The sequence below is a fragment of the Aquarana catesbeiana genome, linkage group LG01 (assembly GCF_042186555.1).
Source record: "Aquarana catesbeiana isolate 2022-GZ linkage group LG01, ASM4218655v1, whole genome shotgun sequence".
Taxonomy (NCBI): Eukaryota; Metazoa; Chordata; class Amphibia; order Anura; family Ranidae; genus Aquarana; species Aquarana catesbeiana.
The window spans coordinates 825584848-825610938 of record NC_133324.1 but is presented as its reverse complement, the minus strand read 5'-3'; the positions used below and the strand labels follow the sequence as shown (position 1 = coordinate 825610938).

The window sequence follows — 26091 nt, the reverse complement described above, 5'->3', positions numbered from 1 at the left end:
CAGAAAACTAACACTGCACATCACCCTGAACACACCATCCCCACCGTGAGACATAGTGGTGGCAGCATCATGTTGGAGGGGATGCTTTTCTTCAGCAGGGACAGGGAAGCTGGTCAGAGTTGATGGGACGATGGATGGATACATGGAGGTCTTAGAAGAAAACCTGTAATGCCCCGTACACACGATTGGACATTCCGACAACAAAACCGTGGATTTTTTTCCGAAGGATGTTGGCTCAAACTTGTCTTGCACACAAACGGTCACACAAATGTTGTTGTAAATTCCGAACGTCAAGAACGCGGTGACGTACAACACGTATGACGAACCGAGAAAAATTAAGTTCAATAGTCAGTGAGGCTCTTCTGCTTGATTCCGAGCATGCGTGGACTTTTGTGCGTTGGACTTGTGTACACACGCTCGGAATTTCCGACAACAAGTTTTGTTGTCGGAAAATTTAAGAACCTGCTCTCAAACATTTGTTGTCGGAAAGTCCGACAGCAAATGTTCGATGCAACATACACACGGTCGGACTTTCCGACAACAAGCTCACATCGAACATTTGTTGTCGGAAAGTCTTGAGACTGGGGCGGAGGTTCACCTTACAGCAAGACAATGACCCTAAACATACAGCCAAAGCTACAATAGAATGGTTTAGATCAAAGCATATTTATGTGTTAGAATGGCCCAGTCAAAGTCCAGACCTAAATCTAATTGAGAATCTGTGGCAGGACTTGAAAATTGCTGTTCACAGATGCTCTCCATCCAATCTGACAGAGCTTGAGCTATTTTGCAAAGAAGAATAGGCAAAAATGTCTCTCTCTAGAAGTGCAAAGCTGTTAGAGACATCCCCAAAAACACTTGCAGCTGTAATTGCAGTGAAAGGTGGTTCTACAAAGTATTGACTCAGGGGGCTGAATACAAATGCACGCCACACTTTTCACATATTTATTTGTAAAAAAATTTAAAACCATTTATCATTTTCCTTCCACTTCATAATTATGTGCCACTTTGTATTGGTCTATCACATAAAATCCCAATAAAATACATTTACGTTTTTGGTTGTAACATGACAAAATGTGAACAATTTCAAGGGGTATGAATACATTTTCAAGGCACTGTACATTTTATGAGATGGACTGTGCAGTGAGTGTGGCCCTCCCATTTGGGAAGATTTCCTCACATTTCTCCTGAGTGGGACACAGACAGCAGACAATAACCTAATATGGGAGCAAGTGTTGAAAACCATAAACTAAAATATCCCTAAGCTATTCAAAGCCGAAAGAAAAAAAATTGTCTATACATGCATGTTAAAGCTTCAACCAATAAATTAGGATGGATATCAGACACTTTGGAAAACCCAAAAAGAAGATGTCAAGCAATACGAGGTGTTTGCTGTGGAAGGCATCTCAAATTACGGTAAGTACATTTTTGTCTGCAGTAAACTCTATATTTTTACTAATAAGTACAAAAAAGCCACGTACCTCGGGGTGGTTGGTTGGGGTGCTTTGCGTTTTTTATTGTCCCCCCCATGAGTGCCCTATGATTCCTCATCTTTTTTTCTTTTCTTTTTTGCTTCTCCTGTTTCCTCTTCCCCATGTCCCTCCCTCCTTCCTTCTCCCCCCCCCCCCCTTTTCTCCCTTCTCCTTCTCTTCCCCAGACCTTCCCGCCCCTTCACCTCGTTTTTTCTTTTCGTCGTGTTTGGTTAATATGATGAATAATATGTATTAATATATATTCTTTTTTGTTAAGATTTTCTTTATCCTTTCAGTTGCCATGTCCAAGCGTGTATCATCCTGAGATGATACAAGCGTGTGTGATTTCACACGCTTGTATCATCTATTATTGTCTGCTTAAACATATCACTTGTCTCTTACTATGTGGTTTTATTCATTTTAATGTGATATAATAACTGTATGTTTTTATGCATTTGACCTTTGTCTTTTCCTCATTGCTTGGCACATTCAAAGTTCCTCTTCCCTGTGGATTTCGGAGTCTCCCCTTCCTATGGATGTGGTCCTTCTCTCTACAGGGTTAATTTTGTGGTTCTATATTTTTACTAAACTATTAGTAATGTGTTATATTTCCATATGTTGCAGCATTTATAACAATGGAAGAAGCTTTTGACTATTTGTTGTGATGGTTGTATATTTTCTGATAATGCTTTACAAATACAAAATATAAATGTGAGGTTGTGTGATATGAAGTAAGAATAGATGTATTCCCCAAATTCAACTCCTTTAATCTGTCAGCAGAATGACTATACATTGGTCATTAGAGGGAGTGGTTCTTTAGGCGAAGAGTTTTCTGGGTGTAACACCTCTATATTATTTAAACCAGAGTTATCTGTCTGCAATTTTAGAGAGATAATTATGTCTATAGCACTTTTCTTAAAAAAAAAAAGTATAGAATCAAAATTATCTCCAATTTTTTTCTTTAATGTTCTACTGTTCATACATTAAAATATGGTCAAATATGCTAGCATTTTGTATTTGGATTAACAAAAGCAAGCAAGAGTAGCAGGATAAAATAATTCTGATCAAAAACACATACCACTCATACTAAACATGTGTAGCACCCTCTAGTGCTTAGTATATAGTAGGACAATTTACTTCTGGCTCATGTTAGTTGTGTGAGTCTGGTAATTGGGTGAGGTTCACTGAAGGTCAAACTGGGGGCCCTACAGGTCAGGCCTACGGTTCTAGAAGCTTGGAGAAATTTCTTGAAGCTAGTGGGTGGAGGCCAGAAGGTACTCGTCTGCATATTCATGGAAATCTGGCCAATCCCCAGACAGGAGGCCTGGCAGGGTGGCTGGGTCAGTCCATAAATATTGTGGAGCCTGGCCAGCAGAGGAGCCGGGTGGAAGGTGGAGTGGGGAAGCTGTGCCGTGTAGCCTGGGAGGGGACCCCGGGGTTGAGGGGGGCTCTGCCTTTAGGCTGGAAGCTGAGGAAGAAGGACAAAGGGATCCTCACTACCCCACAGTCTCTGCCAGGAGTCACCCTGGCTTGCATTGAAGGACCTGGTCAGCAGGAGGCCTGAACAGTAGTTTCTTCTGAAACAGCAAGATTTCCAGGGACAGTGTGAGTACCTTTACACCCCCAGGGGTAAAAAAGGGTTAAAGCTGCCAGATGCAATATCCAGCGAGCTTTTCTGGGACTGTGCCAACAAGGTATATCCCAATCCCTTGTCCTGGGACATTTCCCTTAAGCAGCCAGGTGGACTGGTGTTTATCCAGAGAGAGGACATAGAACTCCTGCAAGTTGGGACTTTTGCTAAAATTCCACCCAGGGGACACAAAGCTCCTAGAAGGGGGATTTCCTTTGCCAAATCCAGTTAAGGATTTGTTCACTTTTGTGGTGTGCTTAGAGAAGGAAGTTGTTCTCATCTTTGATGGCAATGATTGGGCAGGACTTGGGGAGAGGGTGTAGCCAGCCTCTGGTGATCATGCCCGACCTGTGGTGAGGTGTATGCAAGGCTCTACTCGGACTGTAAGGCTGGGTTCACACTTATGTGAATTGGGTGCGTGTTTCCCCACATCCAAATTACATGACAGGAGAGTGTGACCGGCTGTCAATGGAGCCGGTTCACACACCTCCGGGGTGGCCGCGGTCCGCATTTGGAAAGGATCCTGTACGCCTTTGGCTCTGAATCAGCTGCGAATTCAGGCGGAAGTTCAGACCTGATTCCCACCAGATTCGGTGAACAGGGATACACCGGACTCTGTGAGTTGCAGCCGCACCATGTGTGAACCCAGCCTTAGCCTGTAGCAACCCATACTATTTGGATCATCATCATGTTGACAGGATGAACAGTGGTGCAGCTGAGCTCAGAGTTCTGTAGTGATATATGTGGCAACCCAGTTGTAAAATCCTGTCAATTCATACAGTTGGCAACTGAAAGGAATGTACAGCCAGCAAGGATATCATTAAAACAGGTTTAATCTACGCAGGATGTGGAAACCTTACAAGAAGACCTAAACAAATTAATGAGGTGGGCAACTACATGCCAAAGGAGGTTTAATGTTGAAAAATATAAAGTAATGCATCTGGGTGACAAAAATATAAATGTAATTTACTCGCTAGGGGAGAACCTCTGGGGAATCTAGGATGGAAAAGGACCTGGGGGTCCTAGAAAATGACAGGCTCAGCAACAAGCTGCTGCACGCAAAGCAAACAGAATATTGGCATGCATTAAAAAGGGGATTCACTCTAGAGATAAAACGATAATTCTCCCGCTCTACAAGGTCCGGTCGCACCTGGAGTATGCCATCCAGTTCTGGGCAGCAGTCCTCAGGAAGGATGTGCTGGAACTGGAGAGAGTCCAGAGACAAAAAAGCTAATTAAGGGAATGGAGGATCTCAACTATGGGGAAAGACTACAAACATTGAACTTATTCTCTCTGGAAAGGAGATGCTTGAGAGGGGATATGATATCAATGTACAAATACCATACTGGTGACCCTAGCATAGGGCAAAAAAATTTCAGTGGAAGGGAATTTAAAAAGACACCCGGTCATTCACTCAAATTAGAAGAGAAGCGGTGAAGCGGTTTAACCTTAAAGTGGAGATCCACCCAAAAGTGGAAATTCCGCTTTTTCGTCCCCCCCGCCTCCAGTGCCACATTTTGCACCTTTCAGGGGGGAGGAGGGAACGGGGACCTGTTTTTGACAGGTCCTCTTACCCACTTCTGGGAGACCAGACCGTGGAAAAGTACGTCAGCAGCTCGGCCTCCCTTCTCCTCCCTCCCCTTCTGCCGGGCCAGTGAGAGCACGCAGCGCGCTTCACACATAGTAGGGAAGTGGCCGTGAAGCTGAAAGGCTACACTGCCGGGTTCCCTTACCAACAATGGCAGTGGCAGCACCCGACCAGCTGATGTGACGACTGCGGTGCCTACATCGCTGGACTCCAGGACAGGTGGGTGTCCTAATGTTAAAAGTCAGCAGCTACAGTATGTGTAGCTTCTGACTTTTAATTTTTAAAGGGGCGGAGGGAACTCCTCTTGAGCCCAGGTTCACACTGAGCTGCAGGAATAAAGCCATGCGAGTTCAGCTGAACTCACGCGATTTCACTCCCACATGTCAGTCCAGATTTCAGTGGCGATTTCACAGAAATCTATGCGGGTTTCTGCACAGATGTCAATGGAAATCGCACCCTGAAATGGCAAAAAAGTAGTACAGAAAGTACTTTTTGAAATTGGTGCAGCGCCGCAAATGCAGCATTACACCGATTAGGACGGTGCCATTGCCATCAATTGCCGCCGATTTGACATGCGATTTGACACATCAAATCGTATGCCAAAATGCACCAATGTGAACCAGGGCTTAAACTGCGTAGAGGGTTCTTTACTGTCATAGCGGTAAGGATGTGGAATTCTCTTCCCCAAGCAGTGGTATCAGCAGGGAGCATCAATAATTTCAAAAAACTATTAGATGGGCACCTTAACGACTACAACATATAGGGGTAAACGATGTACAGTACTATTGACATAAACACACACACATAAGTTGAACTAGATGGACTTGTGTCTTTTTTCAACCTCACCAACTAAGCTACTATGTTACTATGTAATCACAGTCTCTAGCCACCAGGGATTTTGGGCTAATAAGATCCCTGATGGTTAGAGACTGGTATTAACTTTTTTTATTGCAAGCAGATCCTTGCTGGCTGTACATAACTAAAGTGGTTGTAAAGGCTCAAGGTTATTTACCTTCGTGCATTATATGAATGAAGGTAAAAAAAACTTCTGTGTGCTGCTCCCCCTGCAGCCCCCCAATACTCACTTGATCTTCCTCTAGTGATGTACACGGGAGCCTAGGCTCTCTGTGGACTCTCACTCCTCATTGGCTGAGCAGCAGGAGGCAGGGATGAGCCATGGCTCTGTGTGTGTGAATGGACACACAGAGCCCCGACTCGTGAAGGAGACTGCTTGGGTGCCCCCATTGCAAGCTCCTTGCTCTGAGGGCACTCGGCAGGTGAAAGGGGCCAAGAGCGACAATGAGGGACCCGAGAAGAGGAGGATCGGGGCTGCTCTGTGCAAAACCATTACAGAACAGGTAAGTATGACATATTTGTTATTAAAAAAAAAAAAAGCTTTTAACCACTCCGGAAGAATTACCCCTCTTCATGACCAGGCCATTTTTTGCAATACAGCATGGTCATGCAATGCTGTACCCAAATAAAATGTATGTCCTTTTTTTCCCACAAATAGTACTTTCTTTTGGTGGTATTTGATCACCTCTGCGGTTTTTATTTTTTGCGCTATAAACAAAAAGAGACTGACAATTTTGAAAAAAAATTAAAAAAACAATATTTTTTTACTTTCTGCTATAAAACTCATCCAATAAAAAAATGGGAAAAATCTAATTTCTTTATTAATTTAGGCCGATATGTATTCTGCTACATATTTTTGGTAAAAAAAAATCCCAATAAGTGTATGTTGATTGGTTTGCGCAAAAGTTATAGCGTCTACAAAATATGGGATATTTTTATTTTTTTACTAATAATAGCAGGGATCAGTGACTTATCAGTGACTGCGATATTACAGAGGACATTCGGACATTAACTGACACTTATTGGTGACCAGTGACACTAATACAGTGATCAGTGCTAAAGTAATAGGCACTTTCACTGTACTGACACTGGCAGGGAATGGGTAAACATCAGGAGCGATCAAAGGGTTAACTGTGTGCCTAGCCAGTGTTTTTCTAAACTGTGGGAGGTGCTTTTACTAGGGGAAGGCATGGATCCTAGTCTCTCCCTTGCAGAGACACAGGATGCATGCCTCCCCCCCTGTCAGTCTGCCGTTCTGCCTCTCTACTTGATCTTTAGCAGGTGATGGCGGACATCTAGTCAGCGGTACGTGCCACTGGGCTTCAAGCCGCCAGTGGCACACATGCATGCCCCTACCCGACACCCTTTCTGCAGTAAAACTGCTATGGGCCTGGCACTGAACTGGTTAATATTACTTTAACCCTTTTTTTACAAGCAGATCCCTGGTGGATGGACATTATTAAAGTGATTGTAAAGGCAGAAGGTTGTTTTTATCTTAAGGCATTCTATGCCTTAAGATAAAAAAAAAAAAACCTTCTGTGTGTAGCAGCCCCCCTAACACTTACCTGAGCCCCATCTTCCTCCAGCGATGTGCACCAGTGCCTCGGCCATCCGGGACTCTCCCTGTTGATTGGCTGAGACACAGCAGCGGCGCCATTGGCTCCCGCTTCTGTCAATCAAAGTCAGTTAGCCGATCAGGAGAGGGAGGGGGCAGGCCGAATCGCAGCTCCGTGTCTGAATGGACAGAGGGAGCTGCGGCTCGGCTCAGGTGCCCCCATAGCAAGCTGCTTGCTGTGGGGGCACTTGACAGGATGAGGAGGCCAGGAGAGCCGAAGAGGAACCCGAGAAGAGGAGGATCGGGACTGCTCTGTGCAAAATCCCTGCACAGAGCAGGTGAGTATAACATATTTGTTATTTTTAAAGAAAAGAAAAAGGAGACTTTATAGTCACTATTTTATTGGTGTCAGATCCCTGATGGAAGCACATGATTAACCTTCTTGTAGAACCACGCCCATATTAAATGACTGCCCCACCCCTAATTAAAGTGCATACTCTGCCCACAGCCGAGAAGGTGTCTCTAACTTTTCAGAAATGTTGTCAGCTATGTTAGGGCAGCCAATTAATTTGTTTTACAAGTTTTATTGAGTTCTGAAATAATTTACTGTGACATTCAGCATGAGACACGGGTATACTGATATGTTGGCGCTATAAAAATCCTGTATTTTAATAATGTAGCAGGTGTCTCACTCTATAGCCCGCAATCCCGCCAAGCTGGCCGGAGCAATGTACACAGGCTTTCCAGCTTGAGTTAGATCCCTTTCACACTGAGGCGTTTTTCAGGCGCTTTTGGGCTTAAAATAGAGCCTGTAAAACGGCTCCCCTGCAGTCTCAGTGCCGGTTCACACTAGACGCGGCACGACTTGCAGGTCGCCTCACCGAGGCGACCTGCACACGACTGCCGGGGCGACTTGCAAGACGACTTCTGTATAGAAGTCTATGCAAGTCGCCCCCAAAGTAGTACAGGAACCTTTCTTCTAAGTCGGAGCGACTTGCGTCGCTCCGATTAGAACGGTTCCATTGTACAGAACGGGAGGCGACTTGTCAGGCGGCTAGGTCGCCTGACAAGTCGCCCCCATGTGAACCGGCCCTCAGTGTGAGAGCCTGTGTGCTTTCACACTGAGGCAATGCGCTGGCAGGATGTTAAAAAACTCCTGCAAGCAACCTCTTTGGAGCGGTGAAGGAGGGGTGTATACACCGCTCTTCCACTGCTCCTGCCCATTGAAATAAATAGGCAGCGCTGACGAACCGCCGGCAAAGTACCGTTTTGCGGGTCATTTTAACCCTTTTTCGGCTGCTAGCAGGGGTTAAAAGTGCCCCGCTAGCAGCCAAAAGCCTCTGCAAAAACGACGGTAAAGCGCCACTAAAAACAGCGGCGCTTTACCGCCAACGCCTCGGTGTGAAAGTAGCCTTAGGGAGAGCTGCCTGCTAGCAGTTGTAAGGTGGGGATCCCCCCCTCCTTCTTCCTGTTTTCACTGACTGAGTTAATGTAATATGAGCGGACTCACACAGAGCTCTGCATTCAGTGGCCTCTCTTGTCCCCCTATTGGCTGGAAGAAGGAAACAATTGAGGGCACAGTTACAACAACCAATGGAAGAGATTGTACTGAACTGCAGGGAGAGCTGCAATGGATTCTGGGTCATGCAGTTCCCACACAAAACGGCCCCATACACTGGTATACAGGGAAAAATACAAATCCCAAGAGGCTTTGCTGACAGGAAAGTAAAGGACTCCATTTTGTGTCCCGAGGTAAAGTTCAGTCATCCTTGAGGGAGGGAAGAGACCAGACCTGAGGGAGAGGTTCTGTCTCTCAGATGATCTCTCTGCGCAATTCAGGCCTCCACTGCCAGTCGGGACGTCCAGCCTGAGAGAGGGGGATCCCAGGTGTATATTGAGGCGCATCTCCACCAACGGTGAACTGTTCCAGTGTGGGGGGACTGGTTGGGTCACCGGGAAAGCCTGCCTGTTCCAGGACGTTCGCTTGTGCCCTGTTCACAGGAATTGGTGAGAAGGCATTTCTGCACATCTGCAGGGAACAGAGACACTGCACTACAGAGAGTTATTTGAACACTGTATACAAATATCATTGCTGGTAGTCATCTTGCTGACACTTGTAGAACTACAGGGATAAAGGATAAGGTTATCCATTTCTGGGACATTGTATACAGACATCATTGTCCTCTCACCTTGTTGAACAAAATCCTGTCTGTTTCACTTGATAATCTGGACCAGTCGTGTTGTTTGGCCTTCTATGCAGGAGTTAAAGTGCACCAATGAAAGTGACTAGCTGAAGACACCAAATTTTATCTTTGCTTTAAAAAGGACTAAAGCTGTTAGTACCATATGTATCCACACACACATATTCAGGGCTCTGCATATGCATTGGGTGTGTGGGACAGTTTATCTATAAAGTTAAACCATTGTTTGTTTACTTGAATAGGTGTGTAAAGTTGGGCCTGTGGTGTCAGGGGACAGTAGAGAGAGGCCTGGCACAAAGGGAGACATTCCTCTGCTCTCCTCCTGCCTGGACTCATAGAGCCAATCTGAGTAAAGGTAACCAATCTAATTTGAAGTGTCATATTGTGCTTTATTTACCATTCAAGTGTGCCTCTGCTCTTGGGGACATTCTCAGGTTCGGAATCACCTGAAAGCAGCTTGAATATTGGATCAAGAGCTAGATTGCTCTTATTATCTCAGTTTTTGATTTCTAGTTGATTATATACTGTTACTGTCTGTTATTCTTCCACAGAAATATTGAAGTAAAGACAATTTATGTTTTTTATCATAACCTGTGTGTTTCTCACTGTTCATTGCACTTATACTATTGCCAGGTGTGCCAGAGGGGGCTGAGGCTGTTATTGGGGTTGAGAGGCAGAGTAACGGACTGGACATACTTAACCACTTCGCGCCCGCGATATATAGCCAAAAGACGGCTGCAGTACGGACGCCAATTGCCGGGAGGCCGTCCCTGGACGTCCTCCTGTTTACTTCCGCGGTGCGCGCTCCCGCGGGCGCGCATCCGGGAAGTTCTGGGCTGGCCCTTGTCCCTTGGACACAGCCAGTCACAGATCGCTGTAAACGGCCAATCATAGCGGCCGTTTTCAGCGCGATCGGCGGTGCCAATGAGAGGTGATCTCATATGTAAACATATGAGATCATCTCTCGTCGCCAGCTCTCCCTCCTCACACAGAGACAGTGTGTGGGGAGGGAGAGCGAACTGCTGCAGCCTGAGTAAAAAAAAAAAAACGAAAAAAAAAGTGACGTCAGTGCCATCTGTCCCCACTGTCACCTGTCCCCAGTGCCACGTATTAGTGCCATCTGTCATCAGTGCCACATATTAGTGCTATCTGTCATCAGTGCCACGTGCCATCTGTTATCAGTGCCACGTATCAGTGGCATCTGTCATCAGTCATCAGTGTCACGTGTCATCAGTGCCATCTGTCATCAGTGCCATCTGTCATCAGTGCCATGTATTAGTGCCATCTGTCATCAGTGCCATGTAATAGTGCCATCTGTCATTAGTGCCATGTATTAGTGCCATCTGTCATCAGTGCCTCGTGTCATCAGTGCCACATATTAGTGCCATCTGTCTACAGTGTCACGTGTCATCAGTGCCACGTATTAGGCCATCTGTCATTAGGGCCATCTGTCATCAGTGCCATGTATCAGTGCCATCTGTCATCAGTGCCAAGTCAGTGTCACGTGTCATTGTCCTGGTGCTCCAGGGCCTTCAAAAGTATAATAGGTAGTTAACAAGTTAGATGTGTAATTTATGCTCCTAGAACACCTGATGGTGCTCCCTGCATGTTGGGCCTCTCTATGTGGCCAGGCTGTGAAAAAGTCCCACACGTGGTATTGCAATACTCAGGAGGAGTAGCAGAATGTATTTTGGGGTGTTATTTGTGGTATATACATGCCATGTGAGAGAAATAACCTATTACAATGACAATTTTGTGGGGGGGGGGAAAAATCTTCATTTTGCAAAGAATTGTGGGAAAAATGACAACATTAAACAGCTCACCATGCCTCTTACTAAATACCTTGGAATGTCTACTTTCAAAAAAGGGGTCATTTGGGGGGTATTTGTACTTTCCTGGCTTGTTCGGTTCGCAAGAAATGAGATAGGTCGTCAGTATATCAGCTGTGATCAATTTTTTATGATTTGCACCATAGCTTGTAGACTCTCTAACTTTCACAAAGACCAAATAATATCCGCTAATTTGGGTTATTTTTACCAAAGATATGAAGCAGTATAAATTGTGGCCAAAATTTAGAAAGAAAAATTAATAATTTTTTTCAAAATTTTCGGTCTTTTTCATTTATAGTGCAAAAAAAATAAAAAACCCAGAGGTGATTAAATACCACCAAAAGAAAGCTCTATTTGTATGAAAAAAGGACAGAAGATTCATTTGGGTACAGTATTACATGACTGAGTAATTGTCATTCAAAGTGTGAGAGCGCTGAAAGCTGAAAATTGGTCTGGGAAGGAGGGTGGTTAAGTGCCCAGTAGGCAAGTGGTTAAGCATCTCCTGCAGGGGAATCACTACAATAATAAACAAATACGGCATGAAGAATACAGTCCATGTGAACGGGCTGCCCTGTGTACAACAAATGTGCCAAAGACATTCCTGCACCTTTCTGAGATTTGTGTGTATTCCTGTGCTGCTGGCCGTGTTTGGGGAGCCATTAACAATGAATAGCACCACAAATGTGGCGTTTTTTGCGCATTCACAGAGCGCGTAGATGTAAATGACAGTGATGGGAGTAAGTCACATATGTGCAAGTCACAAGCAAGTCTCAAGTCTTAACCTTCAAGTCACAAGCAAGTCCCAAGTTACTGTGGCGAAAAGCAAGCAAATCAAGTCGAGTCCCTGCTAGAAGTCAAGCAAGTCAAGTCATTTATTTTGGTCAAGTCACAAATTAAGTCAAAATACTGATCTACCCCAAAACCGGGACTCGGGGGGAGCTTTCTTTTGTGGTGGGGGGGGGGGGGGGCGGCTTTTGCCTAGGCCAAGACACAGCACTGGTGGTGCCAAGTCATTGCAAGTCAAATAGCCCAAGTCAAAGTCAAGTCGCAAGTTATTAGTGACAAGTCAAAGTCAAGTCAAGTCATTTATTTAATTTTGTCAAGCAAGTCGCAAGTCCTCAAACAGGTGACTCGAGTCAAGTCATGTGATTCGAGTCCCCCACCTCTGGTAAATGGAGCCTAAATAAGTTAACAGCACATTCCTGGATCAGATGGATCCTGGTTGCAGTCACAACCTCCCATCATTCTGTGTGGTTGTAGGACAGGCAGAGGGCACACCATGTGATCCCCGCACACACACTCCGCTTTGTTGCCACAAGTTGTTACCAAACTATTAAAACTTCACGTCGCAAGCAAAAGTGTGACCGCTTCGTCCAATCACAGCAGCCTCTACTGGTGCCCACATCAAACATGGCTGCAGCTCGTCTAGTAAAGCGGACCCAATGAAGGAACTAGTCACTAGCACTCCATGCCACGTTCCGCCGCTACGCGGTGACGTCAGGAGCAGGACGACACCCGGGGAGGGCGAGGGTTGGTGGAATGAATCTTTGGGAGGCGGGCTTGTGTGGGTGAGGTCACGGCTGTAGCGTCTGGGCGTGGTTTGCTGGCACAGACTGGCAGTTAGTGGAAGTCGGCGAGCGATGATCTGGGGTCGGGGCTGAGCCGGGTACGGAGAGCCGGGAGGATCATAGCGGCCGCTATGGAGGACGTGAACTCCAATGTGAGCGCAGACCAGGAGGTGCGGAAGCTGCAGGAGCTGGTCAAGAAGCTGGAGAAACAGAACGAGCAGCTCCGCTCCCGCTCCACTCAACTACCGAACTCAGCCCGGACTCCTACACTGCCTCCACCGGGCCACATCACCGCCTCCTCCCTACTACTCAACCCGGGCCCTGCTATCCCTGACAAGGCTGGAGGAGGGAGAGGGGACGGCGCCGCCTGGGAAGAGTTCCTGGAGGCCGTGTCCGAAGAGAGGAGGAGGGAGGACAGTGGGCTCCTGCTGGACCAGGTGGTGCTGCTCCGACTAGAAGACATGGACAGGATGGTGGACTTCACCGAGGAGGAGAGCTGGTAATACTTCCCATTCCCTACACAAGGCACGGAGCGTCAACCGAGATGTCACTCGTACACGTGATGTCATGGACCCGTGATGTCACTCGTACACGTGATGTCATGGACCCGTGATGTCATGGACCCGTGATGTCATGGACCCGTGATGTCACCCATCCCTCTGATGTCATGGACCCGTGATGTCACTCGTACACGTGATGTCATGGACCTGTTATATAATCAGGGTCATGTTTACACGTCATCATGTCATGTATACCCATTGTGTCATAGAGCCTCTTATACCTGTGATGGGGGTCATGTTTACACATGTCATCAGTTTGTGTTTACCTGTGATGTCATGGGGCCATGTATACCCCTGCAGTCATCTGGTCATGCTTATGTTTATCAATGATATCATCTGCCTATAGTTAGATGTCATCAGGCCATGATTTCCATGACATCATCAGGCTGTGTTTATACATGATGTCATTTGGCCAGATTTACTCGTGATGTCATCATGTATGGTGTCCCTTTGACAAGAGAATGCTATTTCCACTTCTCAAAAGATGAACATATTGGTTATAGCCGAACGCCTAGCTTTACTTTCACTTTAGTTTTGTTTGGGTCAAGGTGGCCCGCTAACAGATGCACGCAGTGTGTTGCATAAACTGTGTGTACCGTCATACTACATACACATACGGTATACAGCACTGTAAACAACGATGAGACCATCCTGTCCCATTCCTGAAACAAAATAGAGTAGGGCTCAGCCATTCATAGGAAGCTTTGTATTCTTTGAGTGCATGCAAAGCTTCATTTGATTGGTTGAGGTGGAGATCGTGACTTCATCCATCCACATTGGCCTAGAAGCTTTGGAAGAAGCTTTTGTATTCACTCAAAGAATACAAAGCTTACTGTGAATGGATGATCAGCACTCAACCCGACCGTACTTTGTTATTGGAGCAGGACAGGGAGTCATCCTCTCTCTGCTGGAACACAGCGCTGTATATTTTATGTAGCTGATGGTACACGGTTTATACAGCACTGACAGCGGGTGCACCTGTTAGTGTAGGAAATAGTTCATTTGGACCAGCTTGACCCAAACAAACTAGTTAAACTGAAGCTGGAAACTTGCTTTAAAGCCAAACTCCAGTTTTCTGTCATTTGGACCAAACTGACTCAAGCTGTGAGTGCTGTATAAACTGTGTACCATCTGCTACCTCCAATTTATTCCTAAATATCTCTATGCAGTGGTAAATATAAATAACCAACTATATGGTTAGGGAGCAAAATCTCTAATCCACTCTGAGAATAACAGACAGAAGAGAGATACTGTATATACTATTAGAGGAGATATATACTGTATATACTATTAGAGGAGATATATACTATTAGAGGAGACATATACTGTATATACTATTGGAGATATATACTGTATATACCATTGGAGGAGATATATACTGTACTATTAGAGGAGATATATACTATTAGAGGAGATATATACTGTAAATACTATTAGAGGAGATATATACTGTAAATACTATTAGAGGAGATATATACTGTGTATACTATTAGAGGAGATATATACTGTGTATACTATTAGAGGAGATATATACTGTATATACTATTAGAGGAGATATATACTGTATATACTATTAGAGGTTAAATCTGGTAAATATCAGACTCTCAGATCTTTTTTTATTTAAAGAAAAAAAAAAGTTAGACTGTTTTGCAGATTTTCAAACAGAACTGTAATGTATTATATTCTGGCCATACAAAAACAATGTCTTCCTTCAAAAAATGTAATTTTAAGAACGTTCGTTTGATTTTAGAATCATTAGTGGGGTCATATTGACGATCGTTTTCAGCCACAGTGACAGGAAAATGTAGAAATAATACATACTTGGTCATAGGAATTTTCAGACAGTGTATGTGGTTTTCATTCAGAAAATACATTCATTTTAAAACGGAATGTTAAAAGCAAGTGAAAATTTCAAACAACATTCTTTTATTCAGCGAATGTACAAAGATTTTTCATATAAATATTCTCGTCTGAAAATTGATCCATGTGGCCAGCATAAGGCTCGGTACACACCTATGCAGTTTGCTTTTGATCTGTTTCTACAGTGGTTTTTGCTGTGTGTTAAGTACAGTATAGAGTGCCCCAATAGCAAGGTAAAGAAAACTTCTGCCTTTAGAACCACTCACTTCCTTCCCAGGACTACATGTCTCATGAGGCATTGCTCCTCACACATTCGCTCTCACTGACATGTCTGGATGATGTACTGAGCTGTATGTGTGCTGCACTGTATTTCCTGATATGTAAACAAATAATGCATTCTGTATGCAGGCCAACTAATCAGCTGGCTGATTAATCGATTAATTTCATAATCGATTAGTTGTCGATTAATCGATTAGTTGTTTCAGCCCTAGTTTGAATGAAATGAATACAGGGCTGCTTCTGATTGGCCAATGTGGAGAGGAGGGTGGATGAAATCACAATCTCCACCTCAGCCGATCAGAGGAAACCTTATATTCATTCAGAAAATACAAAGCTTTCTGTGAATGACTCTCGGCCTGACTTGATTTTGTTCTGTGAGTGGGAACACAATTCACCAATTATTCTTACAGCAATGATGTGTGTTTTTTGGAACCATAGCATGCCATAATACAAAAACCAATTCATCAAAGTAAAATATCCCATTTGAGATAAATACCACAAAAATTAGATTGATCACTAAAAAAAGAAAAAAAAAACACCCATTGGTTATTTATCTCATGGTACAGGTGTTTCGTCAGATTTGGCGATCTGTCAGAATGTGTAACGGAAGTGACGTTCCGTCACCACCATCTTGCTACACCCCGCACTCCTCCATAGTAAGGATACACTGAGAAGGGGGAAAGCGGACATCTTGTTACATCCACCAGAGTTTTGCGTTTTACACTTATTTTTAACAGTAAAGTGAGTTTATATAATGAAATATAGTACTTAGAACTCCATCTGACTGGTTAGATGTTTTATTTTAAAAGCAGCGGCAAGCCTGCACATATCATAAGTTTGCTAATCTGACAGAAGTTCGCTGCTTTTAAAATTCAACATCTAAACATTCATACGTAGTTGTAAGTACTGTATTTCTCTATATAAACTCACTTTACTGTTAAAAATGTGTGTAAAATGCAAAACTCCGGTGGGTGTAACAAGATGTCCGCTTTCCCCCTTCTCAGTGTATCCTTACTATGGAGGAGTGCTGGGTGTAGCAAGATGGAGGCGACAAAACGTCACCTTTGTTACACATTCTGATGGGTCGCCTAATCTGATGAAACACAGGCAGTGGCTGTTTTAGGAATGTACACAATCGCAATGAGGGGAACTGATGCACTGGGTGGTAAGGTAAATGTATACAATGTATCGGTGTGAAGGGTTCTGTCCTGAGCCCAGGAATGGAAATACATTGTAACATTTCACTAGAAGGAGATGTTTTTGTGGAAACCCTGAGCCTAGGTTCACACTGGTGTGTGGAAAACCGCATGTGATTTGCACAGGCATCGCACTGCATTCCTGTGCACATCACATGCGATGTCTGTGTGGTGCAGTTTGAGCCATACATTTTATATGGCTCAAATCGCATTGTATCCGCACCAAAATTATGCAAAACCCTTTTATTTTTTCCTGGAACCTGAATCGCATCGCATGGGTGTGAACAATCTGGCAATCGCAGTGCGTTTTGTGGTCTGTTTTGGGGTGTCATTAATCTGACATTACACCGCAGCAGATCGCTTTGGAATGCAATACTGGAAAATGCAGCAAATCTTGTGCATTTCTCGCATCGCATTAGTGTGAACCAAGGCTCAAGATGTTTTCCTGGACTCGCAATATTTCTCTGTGCCTTCATTCATAGAACAATAAATAACAGTGTTGGCTTGTGAAAAAAAAAAAAAAAAGGCAACGTAAAATAAGCCTAGGTTCACATTGATGTGATTTGACATGCAATGGTGCCGTCCGAATCGGTGCAACGCCGTTCTGATTCCCAAAAGTAGTTTGTATACTACTTTTGGCAACTTCAGGGTGTGATTTGTATAGACATCTGTGCAGGAACCCGCGCAGATGTCTCTGAAATCGCCCCACGCAGTCAGGACTGACATGCGGGAATGAACTCGCACGATTTCAATCCTGTTGTCGTGAACCTAAAATTAGTGATAAATAGTAGAAAACATAAATATTTAAGGCATTTGTTTACCACTTTGTTTACAAAAGATTTTTACCCCTTCATGACCAGGCCTTTTTTTGCTTTTTGCCACTACGTTACTTTAAGTGCCCTTTCACACTGGGGCGTGGGCGGTAAAGTGGCGCTATTGTAAGCGGCGCTTTACCGTCGGTATTCGGCTGCTAGCGGGGCGGTTTTACCACCCGTTAGCGGTCGAGAAAGGGTTAAAAACCACCGCAAAGCACCTCTGCAGAGGCGCTTTGACGGCGGTATAGCCGCGCTGTCCCATTGATTTCAATGGGCAGGAGCGGTGAAGGTGCGGTATACACTCCGCTCCTTCACCGCTCCGAAGATGCTGCTAGCAAGACTTTTTCCCTTTACGTCATTCAGGACAGCCACTATTGAGAGATAGTCTCCTCCTCTTCCTGTAGGAAACACTGCGCCAGCCCATAAAACTCTCACTTCCCCTGCCATACCTCAGTTAATAGTGTTTCCTCCGGAGGGGAGACACTGTGCAGGGAACCAGGCTGATACAATCAGGGAGATTGTGGCCTCTTTCAGAACATCCCCAGGGGAGCAGGGGCTTCCAAGCAGTGGATAGGCGGTACATACCCGCAAAACAGCAGCCACCCCTTCCTTGTCAAGCGTGGCATCAGGCTGTGGGGGCCCCCTATCGCGTCCACAGGGCCGCAGCAAGGAGGACACTCCGCTCTCCCTGTACACTGTGCAGGCCGCATTTTTTTGTTAATGGAACGAACGGGCCGGACGACGGGTGACGTCATTTCCGGCGGAGGGCGGATGTCTACCTTTAACCCGCGACTTCCGGTTCCCGGTCGCGGTGCTGATAGGGGGCCGGGCTCAGGCTGGAGGAGTCGGTTCACACGTGCAGACAGTGTAAGACTCTACACAGGCAACCACCTGCAGTCATGTCTGAGGCAGATGCTGCAGCTCATACGGACACTAGCTCCAGCCTTCCGAAGGTAAGAGTTCCCTGGGGAGGGGTCCTCTCTACCTAGGATTGTCCCCCCCCATGTACGGTTCCTTACTTAGGGGGGGACAGACCCCCTGGGTGGTCAGGGGGTGGGGGTGACTCGGATCCCTACAGGTGGGTTGGGTACACCCCCAGGGTTGTTTCTGTTAAAAAATTGCTGAATGTAATGTGCTTTCTGTATGTAATTTCAGAAATCCACAGAAAAGACAAAGTCCACTCATGTCTCTAAAAAGAAATGTGCCTCTTGTAGGGACAGTTTAGGGGAAGCTTGGACCAAGGTTCTGTGTAAGGAATGCATAGATTCCCTGGTCAAGGAAAGGGACTCTGAACAGCAGTCCGGCTTGGCAGCCTCTGTAAAGGAGCTGTCATCCACTTTTTCATCCTTTAAAACGCTTTTTGAGAAGTTTCAGCTTCCCCTTAATCCCATTCAGCAGGATTCAACCCCGCCTCATGCTCAGGGCTCGGCTCCTGCCAGATCCACTAGTATGGCTACGGCAGAGGAGGCTGCAGGCCCTTCCGGGGTGGAGCTTAGGCAACCAGACAGTGGCACTTCTGACTCCCATGAGGAATCAGAGGGAGAGGACCAGGACGGGGAGTCCAGGAAAATCTCCAGGTATAAGTTGTCCCTAGAGGAGGTGGAAGATCTCCTAGGGGCAATATATACAACCCTCGGTATACACGAGGATAAAAAACCCCTCTCACTCCATGACCTTATGTACAAGGGCTTAGGAGATCAAAAGAGAAAAGTTTTTCCAGTACACGAGGTTCTGGTGGAGACGATTAAAAAAGAGTGGCAGGATCCGGAAAGAAAGCCCTTCTTCTCTAGTTCCCTTAAGAGAAGATTTCCGTTTTCAGAGGGTCCAGCGTCCATTTGGAATAAAAATCCCAAACTGGATGCAGCTTTCTCTCCGGTCTCTAGGCACACAGACCTGGCCTTTGAGGACATGGGGGCCTTATCAGACGTCATGGATAAGAGGATAGACTCATTACTGAAAAAGACCTGGGACTCAACAGTCGGTAACTTAAAACCAGAAATGGCTGTTACTGTGGTAGCCCGCAATTTAGAACATTGGCTTTTCCAGATTCAGGAGCATATTGAGGCTGGCACAGCTAAAGAGACTATCCTAGCATCTTTCCCCACGATTCTGCGAGGCATCGCATACATAGCAGATGCCTCGGCGGAGTCAGTCCGTATGTCAGCCAGATCAGCGGCCCTGGCTAATTCGGCCAGGAGGGCCCTCTGGCTGAAGACATGGCCGGGTGACGCCGCCTCTAAGGTCAAGTTATGTGGGATACCCCTGACAGGTGACCTACTATTTGGTCCTGGGTTAGATACAGTCCTAGACCGGACAGCAGACAAAAAGAAGTCCTTCCCACTCAAACGAAAGACCCCTACACAGAGAAAGAGGGGGTTTCGTCCGCAAAAGTGCAGGGAAGCCCCTAAACAAGGGGGACAGAAGAAAACCTGGGGCCAAAGAGGTAAGGGCAGAGGAGGGGCGATTTTTCGCCCTCCTGAAAAAGCCCAGAAAGATCAATGACTCTCTAAAAGCAGTGGGAGGAAGACTGGGGGCCTTCCTTCCACAGTGGGAGATCATTTCCCCCAATCGGTTCATTCTAGGGATCATAAGAAGGGGGCATCTCTTGGAATTTACAAGGCCCCCCTCACAAAGGTTCCTTGTCACGCAGCTTTCCAGCTGCATGACAAAAACCCAGGCCTTGTTAGACGCTCTGAAGCAGCTAGAACTACAAAATGTAGTTTGCAGAGTACCCAAGGGGGAGGAAGGAGAGGGGGTTTATTCCCATGTATTTATGGTAAAAAAACCCTCAGGAAAATTCAGATTGATTCTGAATTTAAAGCCCTTAAACAAGTCAATTTGTTACAAAAGATTCCGTATGGAGTCAATTTTTACGGTCAGGGCTCTGTTACCGCAGAATTGTTTCATGGTGTCTCTGGACCTCAGAGACGCGTATTTGCACGTCCCTATTGCAGAAACCTCTCAGAGGTTTCTCCGTTTAGCAATAAACCTGGGCGACGCAATACTGCACCTACAATTCCAGGCTCTGCCCTTCGGGCTATCCTCCTCGCCCCGAATATTTACCAAAATCCTAGCAGAGGCCATGGCCTTCCTGCGACTGCAGGGTGTGTCAGTTATAGCCTATCTGGACGACCTGCTCCTTTTTGCAGTATCCCCAGAGAAATTGCTCAGGGACCTCGACCTGACAAAAAAGGTACTGACAGGATTGGGATGGCTCCTGAACTTAGACAAGTCCAGTCTCATTCCTTCACAACGCATTATGTACCTAGGATACCTGCTAGACTCAACACTCTTGAAGGTTTTTCTTCCAAGAGAAAAAATTCTAAAACTGGACAGAGCAGTTTTATCTCTCCAATGCAACCATCGGGTGTCCAAAAGGTCCTTAATGTCAACTCTAGGTCTGCTGACCTCTACTCTCCCAGCAGTGCAGTGGGCAGGATTACACTTTCGTCCCCTACAGTCATACGTACTAAGGGTATGGGACCACAGTCAGAAGGATCTAGACACCTTAGTACAAATTCCCCATCGATTAAAGAGATCTCTTTGGTGGTGGAGGAAGGAAGCGAACTTGTCGCAGGGACGTCTGTGGCTTATTCCAGTTTCACGGATAGTAACCACGGACGCAAGCGGCAAGGGCTGGGGGGCGCATCTGGGATCCCTTCTAGCGCAGGGCGTATGGAGGGGAGACGAACTAAAAAGATCGTCCAATTGGAAGGAGCTGAGGGCGGTCGGCCTGGCCCTCAGGTTTTTCAAAAAAGAGCTTCAGGGCCACCATATACAGGTACGGTCAGACAATTCTTCTACCGTAGCCTATATAAACAAACAGGGTGGCACCAGAAGCGGAAGTCTCCTGGCCTTAGCAACAGACATCCTAAATTGGGCCGAGACCAACACTCTCTCACTCTCAGCGGTGTTTCTGAGAGGAGAAAGGAACGTTATAGCGGACTTTCTCAGCCGGAGGAGGCTGAGAGAGGGAGATTGAAAACCTCCTGGTTGAGGACCCAATCTCATATCCGAGAAATGGGGACCCCCGGAAGTGGATCTTTTCGCTTCAAGAGACAATGCGAAAATCCCCTGTTTTTTCTCCCTAAACGCAGGAGAAGGAGCCTTGGGGGTGGACGCATTAACACAGAATTGGCATTTCAGGACATGCTATGCCTTCCCCCCTCCGGTGTTATTATCGGCGGTTCTGCGGAAGTTCCAACTAGAGAACACCTCCCTCATTCTAGTAGCTCCACATTGGCCGAAAAGGGCATGGTTTTCAATTCTCAGTCAGTTAGCGGTGGAACCGCCCCTATTCCTTCCACCTCAGGAGGATCTTCTCTCACAGGGTCCAATCCTCTGTCCACAGGTACACCAGTGGAAATTAGCGGCCTGGCTACTGAAGAGAGTATATTAAAATCTAAGGGATTTTCTCAGAAATTAATATCCACCCTTCTCAACAGTAGAAAAAAGGAGACGCGTCATATTTATAAAAAGGTCTGGCTCCTTTTCAACAAGTGGTGCACTGAAAACTCCTTCTCGGCGCAGAGCCCCATAGCTGTTTTGGAGTTCCTACAGTGTGGAGCAGACAAAGGGTTATCCGTAGGTACCCTTAAAAGCCAGGTGTCAGCACTTAGTGCTTATTTAGAGAAATCTTTGGCCACCAATCCATGGGTGGTCAGGTTCTTTAGGGCACTGTCCAGGCAGAGACCTGTCCGAGGTCCCCCCTTTCCCGGGTGGGATCTATCTTTAGTGTTGCAAAGCCTAACAGGAATTCCCTTTGAGCCCTTGGACAAATGTTTGTTAAAAGAGTTAACCTTAAAAACAGCATTTTTAGTGGCAGTGACAACTGCCAGGAGAGTCAGTGAAATTGAGGCGTTATCAATTAGACCTCCTTTTTGCGTTATTTTGCCAGATAGAATAGTCCTTAAGACTGATCCAGCATTTTTGCCTAAAGTGGCATCAAGCTTTCACAGAAGCCAGGAAATAGTCCTACCTTCATTTTGTCCCAATCCTGCTGGAGAAGGGGAACTGAAATTTCATTTCTTAGATGTAAGGAGGTGTATCCTACAATACTTAGAAATGACTAAAACAATAAGAAAGTCTGATTCTCTATTTATTTTATTTTCCGGGTCCAGAAAAGGATTCAGAGCGTCTCGACGCACGATTGCCAGATGGCTTAGGTTAGCTATTGGGCAAGCATATTCTCTAGCAGGGAAAGAGATTCCTATGGGCATAAAGGCACACTCTACCAGAGCCGTGGCAACTTCCCAGGCAGAGAAGGCTGGAGCAACGCCAGAGCAAATATGCAGGGCAGCGACATGGTCCAGCTACTCCACTTTCGTTAAACATTACAGAGTGGACCTGGTGGCGGCAGGTGAGCAGGCTTTTGGGCGAAAAGTTCTGCAAGCTGTAGTCCCACCCTAATTGGTAAGTGCTCGATTATCCTCTCAATAGTGGCTGTCCTGAATGACGTAAAGGGAAAATTAAAGTTACGTACCGGTAACGTCTTTTCCTGTAGTCTTTCAGGACAGCCCTAGTTACCCACCCTAAGCTTGGGGGGGTCTTATTTAAGACCAGAACGCAATATGATAATGATATTGAATGGTATGTTATTAATGTGTTCTTGTGTCTCCCCAGCTGACCGGAGGTGATCTTGTAAAAACTGAGGTATGGCAGGGGAAGTGAGAGTTTTATGGGCTGGCGCAGTGTTTCCTACAGGAAGAGGAGGAGACTATCTCTCAATAGTGGCTGTCCTGAAAGACTACAGGAAAAGACGTTACCGGTACGTAACTTTAATTTTTTCCCATCCTGCTAGCGCACCGCTCCAGTGTGAAAGCCCTCGGGGCTTTCACACTGGAGACAAAGCAGCGGCACTTTCGAGTCGGTTTGCAGGCGCTATTATTAGCGCAATAGCGCCTGCAAACCGCCCCAGTGTGAAAGGGCCCTAACTGACAATTGCGCAGTCATGCTATGCTGTGCACACATGAAATTTTATATAATTTTTTTTTCTCCACAAGTTTCTTTTGGTGGCATTTGATCACCTTTTGGGGTTTTTATTTTTTGCGCTATAAATGTAGAAAGACTGAAAATTTAAATAAAAAATAGCTTTCTGCTATAAAACATACTCAATTAAAAAAAATTAAATTTCTTCATAAAATTAGGCCAATATGTATTCTACTGCATATTTATATTTTTGGTAAACAAAAATCCCAATAAGCGTATATTGATTGGTTTGTGTGAATGTTATAGCATCTACAAACAATGGTGTTTGTATGTATGTGTATATATATTATAGTTGTGCGAGCCTCTGTACATCTCAGTGATATGGAGATGTTGTGTGAGCCTCTGTACGTCTCAGTGATATGGAGATGTTGTGTGAGCCTCTGTACGTCTCAGTGATATGGAGATGTGGTGTGAGCCTCTGTACGTCTCAGTGATATGGAGATGTGGTGTGAGCCTCTGTACGTCTCAGTGATATGGAGATGTTGTGTGAACCTCTGTACATACGTCTCAGTGATATGGAGATGTTGTGTGAGCCTCTGTACGTCTCAGTGATATGGAGATGTGGTGTGAGCCTCTGTACGTCTCAGTGATATGTAGATGTAGTGTGAGCCTCTGTACGTCTCAGTGATATGGAGATGTTGTGTGAGCCTCTGTACGTCTCAGTGATATGGAGATGTGGTGTGAGCCTCTGTACGTCTCAGTGATATGGAGATGTGGTGTGAGCCTCTGTACGTCTCAGTGATATGGAGATGTGGTGTGAGCCTCTGTACGTCTCAGTGATATGGAGATGTGGTGTGAGCCTCTGTACGTCTCAGTGATATGGAGATGTGGTGTGAGCCTCTGTACGTCTCAGTGATATGGAGATGTGGTGTGAGCCTCTGTACGTCTCAGTGATATGGAGATGTGGTGTGAGCCTCTGTACATCTCAGTGATATGGAGATGTGGTGTGAGCCTCTGTACATCTCAGTGATATGGAGATGTGGTGTGAGCCTCTGTACATCTCAGTGATATGGAGATGTGGTGTGAGCCTCTGTACATCTCAGTGATATGGAGATGTGGTGTGAGCCTCTGTACGTCTCAGTGATATGGAGATGTGGTGTGACCTCCCCCCCAACTAAGTGTGCATTTGTCATATATTTTGAATTTTCCATCTTACCACTCTAGTACTGACTTCTGCTAGAATAGACAAATGAAGTAGGAGAGGGCTACAGCCTGAATACGTCTTACTGGTGTGGGATTAGGTTTTGTCTGGCTGGTTGTTCCATAACAGCCTGCTTTATAGCTAATGATAGATGTAAAGCTGGTTAATCCACAGGCATCAAGACGGTCAAGCAAGATTAGTGGTTTCTGATCCTATCTATGAGATTAGAAACATGCGTCAGATAAAAGATAACATTGCCACCTCATTTACAGAATAGATGTACCATAGACACCAATGCTAATTACTTTGCTCAAATTTTGTAATGTTAAGTAGAAAACGTCATTGACCCAGTGGGCTTAATGGTGACTTTGCGGCTGGACATTTTAAACCATTGCATGCTTATTTCTATTTTTTCTTAGTGGACTGGGATTACAATGTTCTATTTTAACTCCAATTACTACCCCTCCAGGCTTGTTATCAGTGTTTGGGGTTGTTGTCTATACAATAAGTATGATAGTGTTTTTGCATTATCTAGAAATTGGGTAAATGGTCCTGCACTCCATCAACATTACATTTTACCGGATGTGATTACTTTAGGTAGCTATACAAGTTATGAGATGCATTTGCATTAGCTGAAGCTCAGCATTTTCACAAGAAGTACTTGCCACTAATATATGTATGTCAAAATGTGTTATTTATGAGCTGCAAGATCTCTCCTCATTGCATTATTACATAAATGCACTTGACCATTAGTAATGTTGCACTAATTACGCTAGCGATCATATATATTTCCGATATATAATGCAGAGTGCCTTGTCATTAATGTGTATGTAAACTTCAAACTTCTATTTGTTCTCTTTGGCTCTAATAAGTATTCCCTTTTTTAAAAGGGTATATATATATATATATATATATATATATATATATATATATATATATATATATATATATATATATATATATATATAAAAAAAACTTTGATTCTGCCAAAACTATTGTCAGCTGATAACTTCCTGTGCTTGCCTTTGACTGTCATTAGCATAATTTTCAGTTCTCTTTGTAGACTACAGAACTCTTAGCCCATGTTATGGAAATGAGGAGACTGGGAAATGTTCTGTAGCCTTCAAGTACTTCCTGTCCTAGATTGACAATACTGCTTCTCCATAGATACAGTGGAGTGACAGGAAATGTTACTGTCAGGATCACCAGGTGAAAATAAAGGGAAAAGCTGAAAAAAGTAATGCAGCCACTACATGTAAGGTCTGGTATTCTGCAATATATTACATTTTTGTTCTTGGGATTAGGTAAGCTTTACCACTATATTCTTTAGAGCAGAGGTCTTCAAACTTCCTAACCAAAAGCCCAGTTTACTGTAGTGATGCACTGAAATTTATCTGTCAAATAGGATTTGTAACGTTGTGTCGAAAAGAAAAAAAAAAAGTGGAGATAATGGCTGCTGAAAATGCCCACTATTTTGCAGTGATTTTTATCTTGCTTATGGTGTGTGGTGTGTGGTTGGTTTTAAAAAAAAAAAAATCAATTTCGGTTTCGGCC

At 45.0% G+C, this 26091-nt stretch overlaps 1 protein-coding gene across 2 annotated transcripts in view; it reads left to right on the top strand.

Moving 5' to 3' along the window:
• Nucleotides 1-12676: 12676 nt before the first annotated feature.
• Nucleotides 12677-26091, top strand: part of SLAIN2 (SLAIN motif family member 2) — a 95582-nt gene continuing 82167 nt past the window's right edge. The window contains exon 1 of one of the 2 annotated variants that reach the window (XM_073608476.1): nucleotides 12677-13197. In XM_073608476.1, the coding sequence (XP_073464577.1) occupies nucleotides 12830-13197 (368 nt within the window). In that variant the 5' untranslated portion in view covers nucleotides 12677-12829. The remainder of the gene's footprint in view (nucleotides 13198-26091) is intronic. The other variant, XM_073608477.1, reaches the window with a different exon arrangement.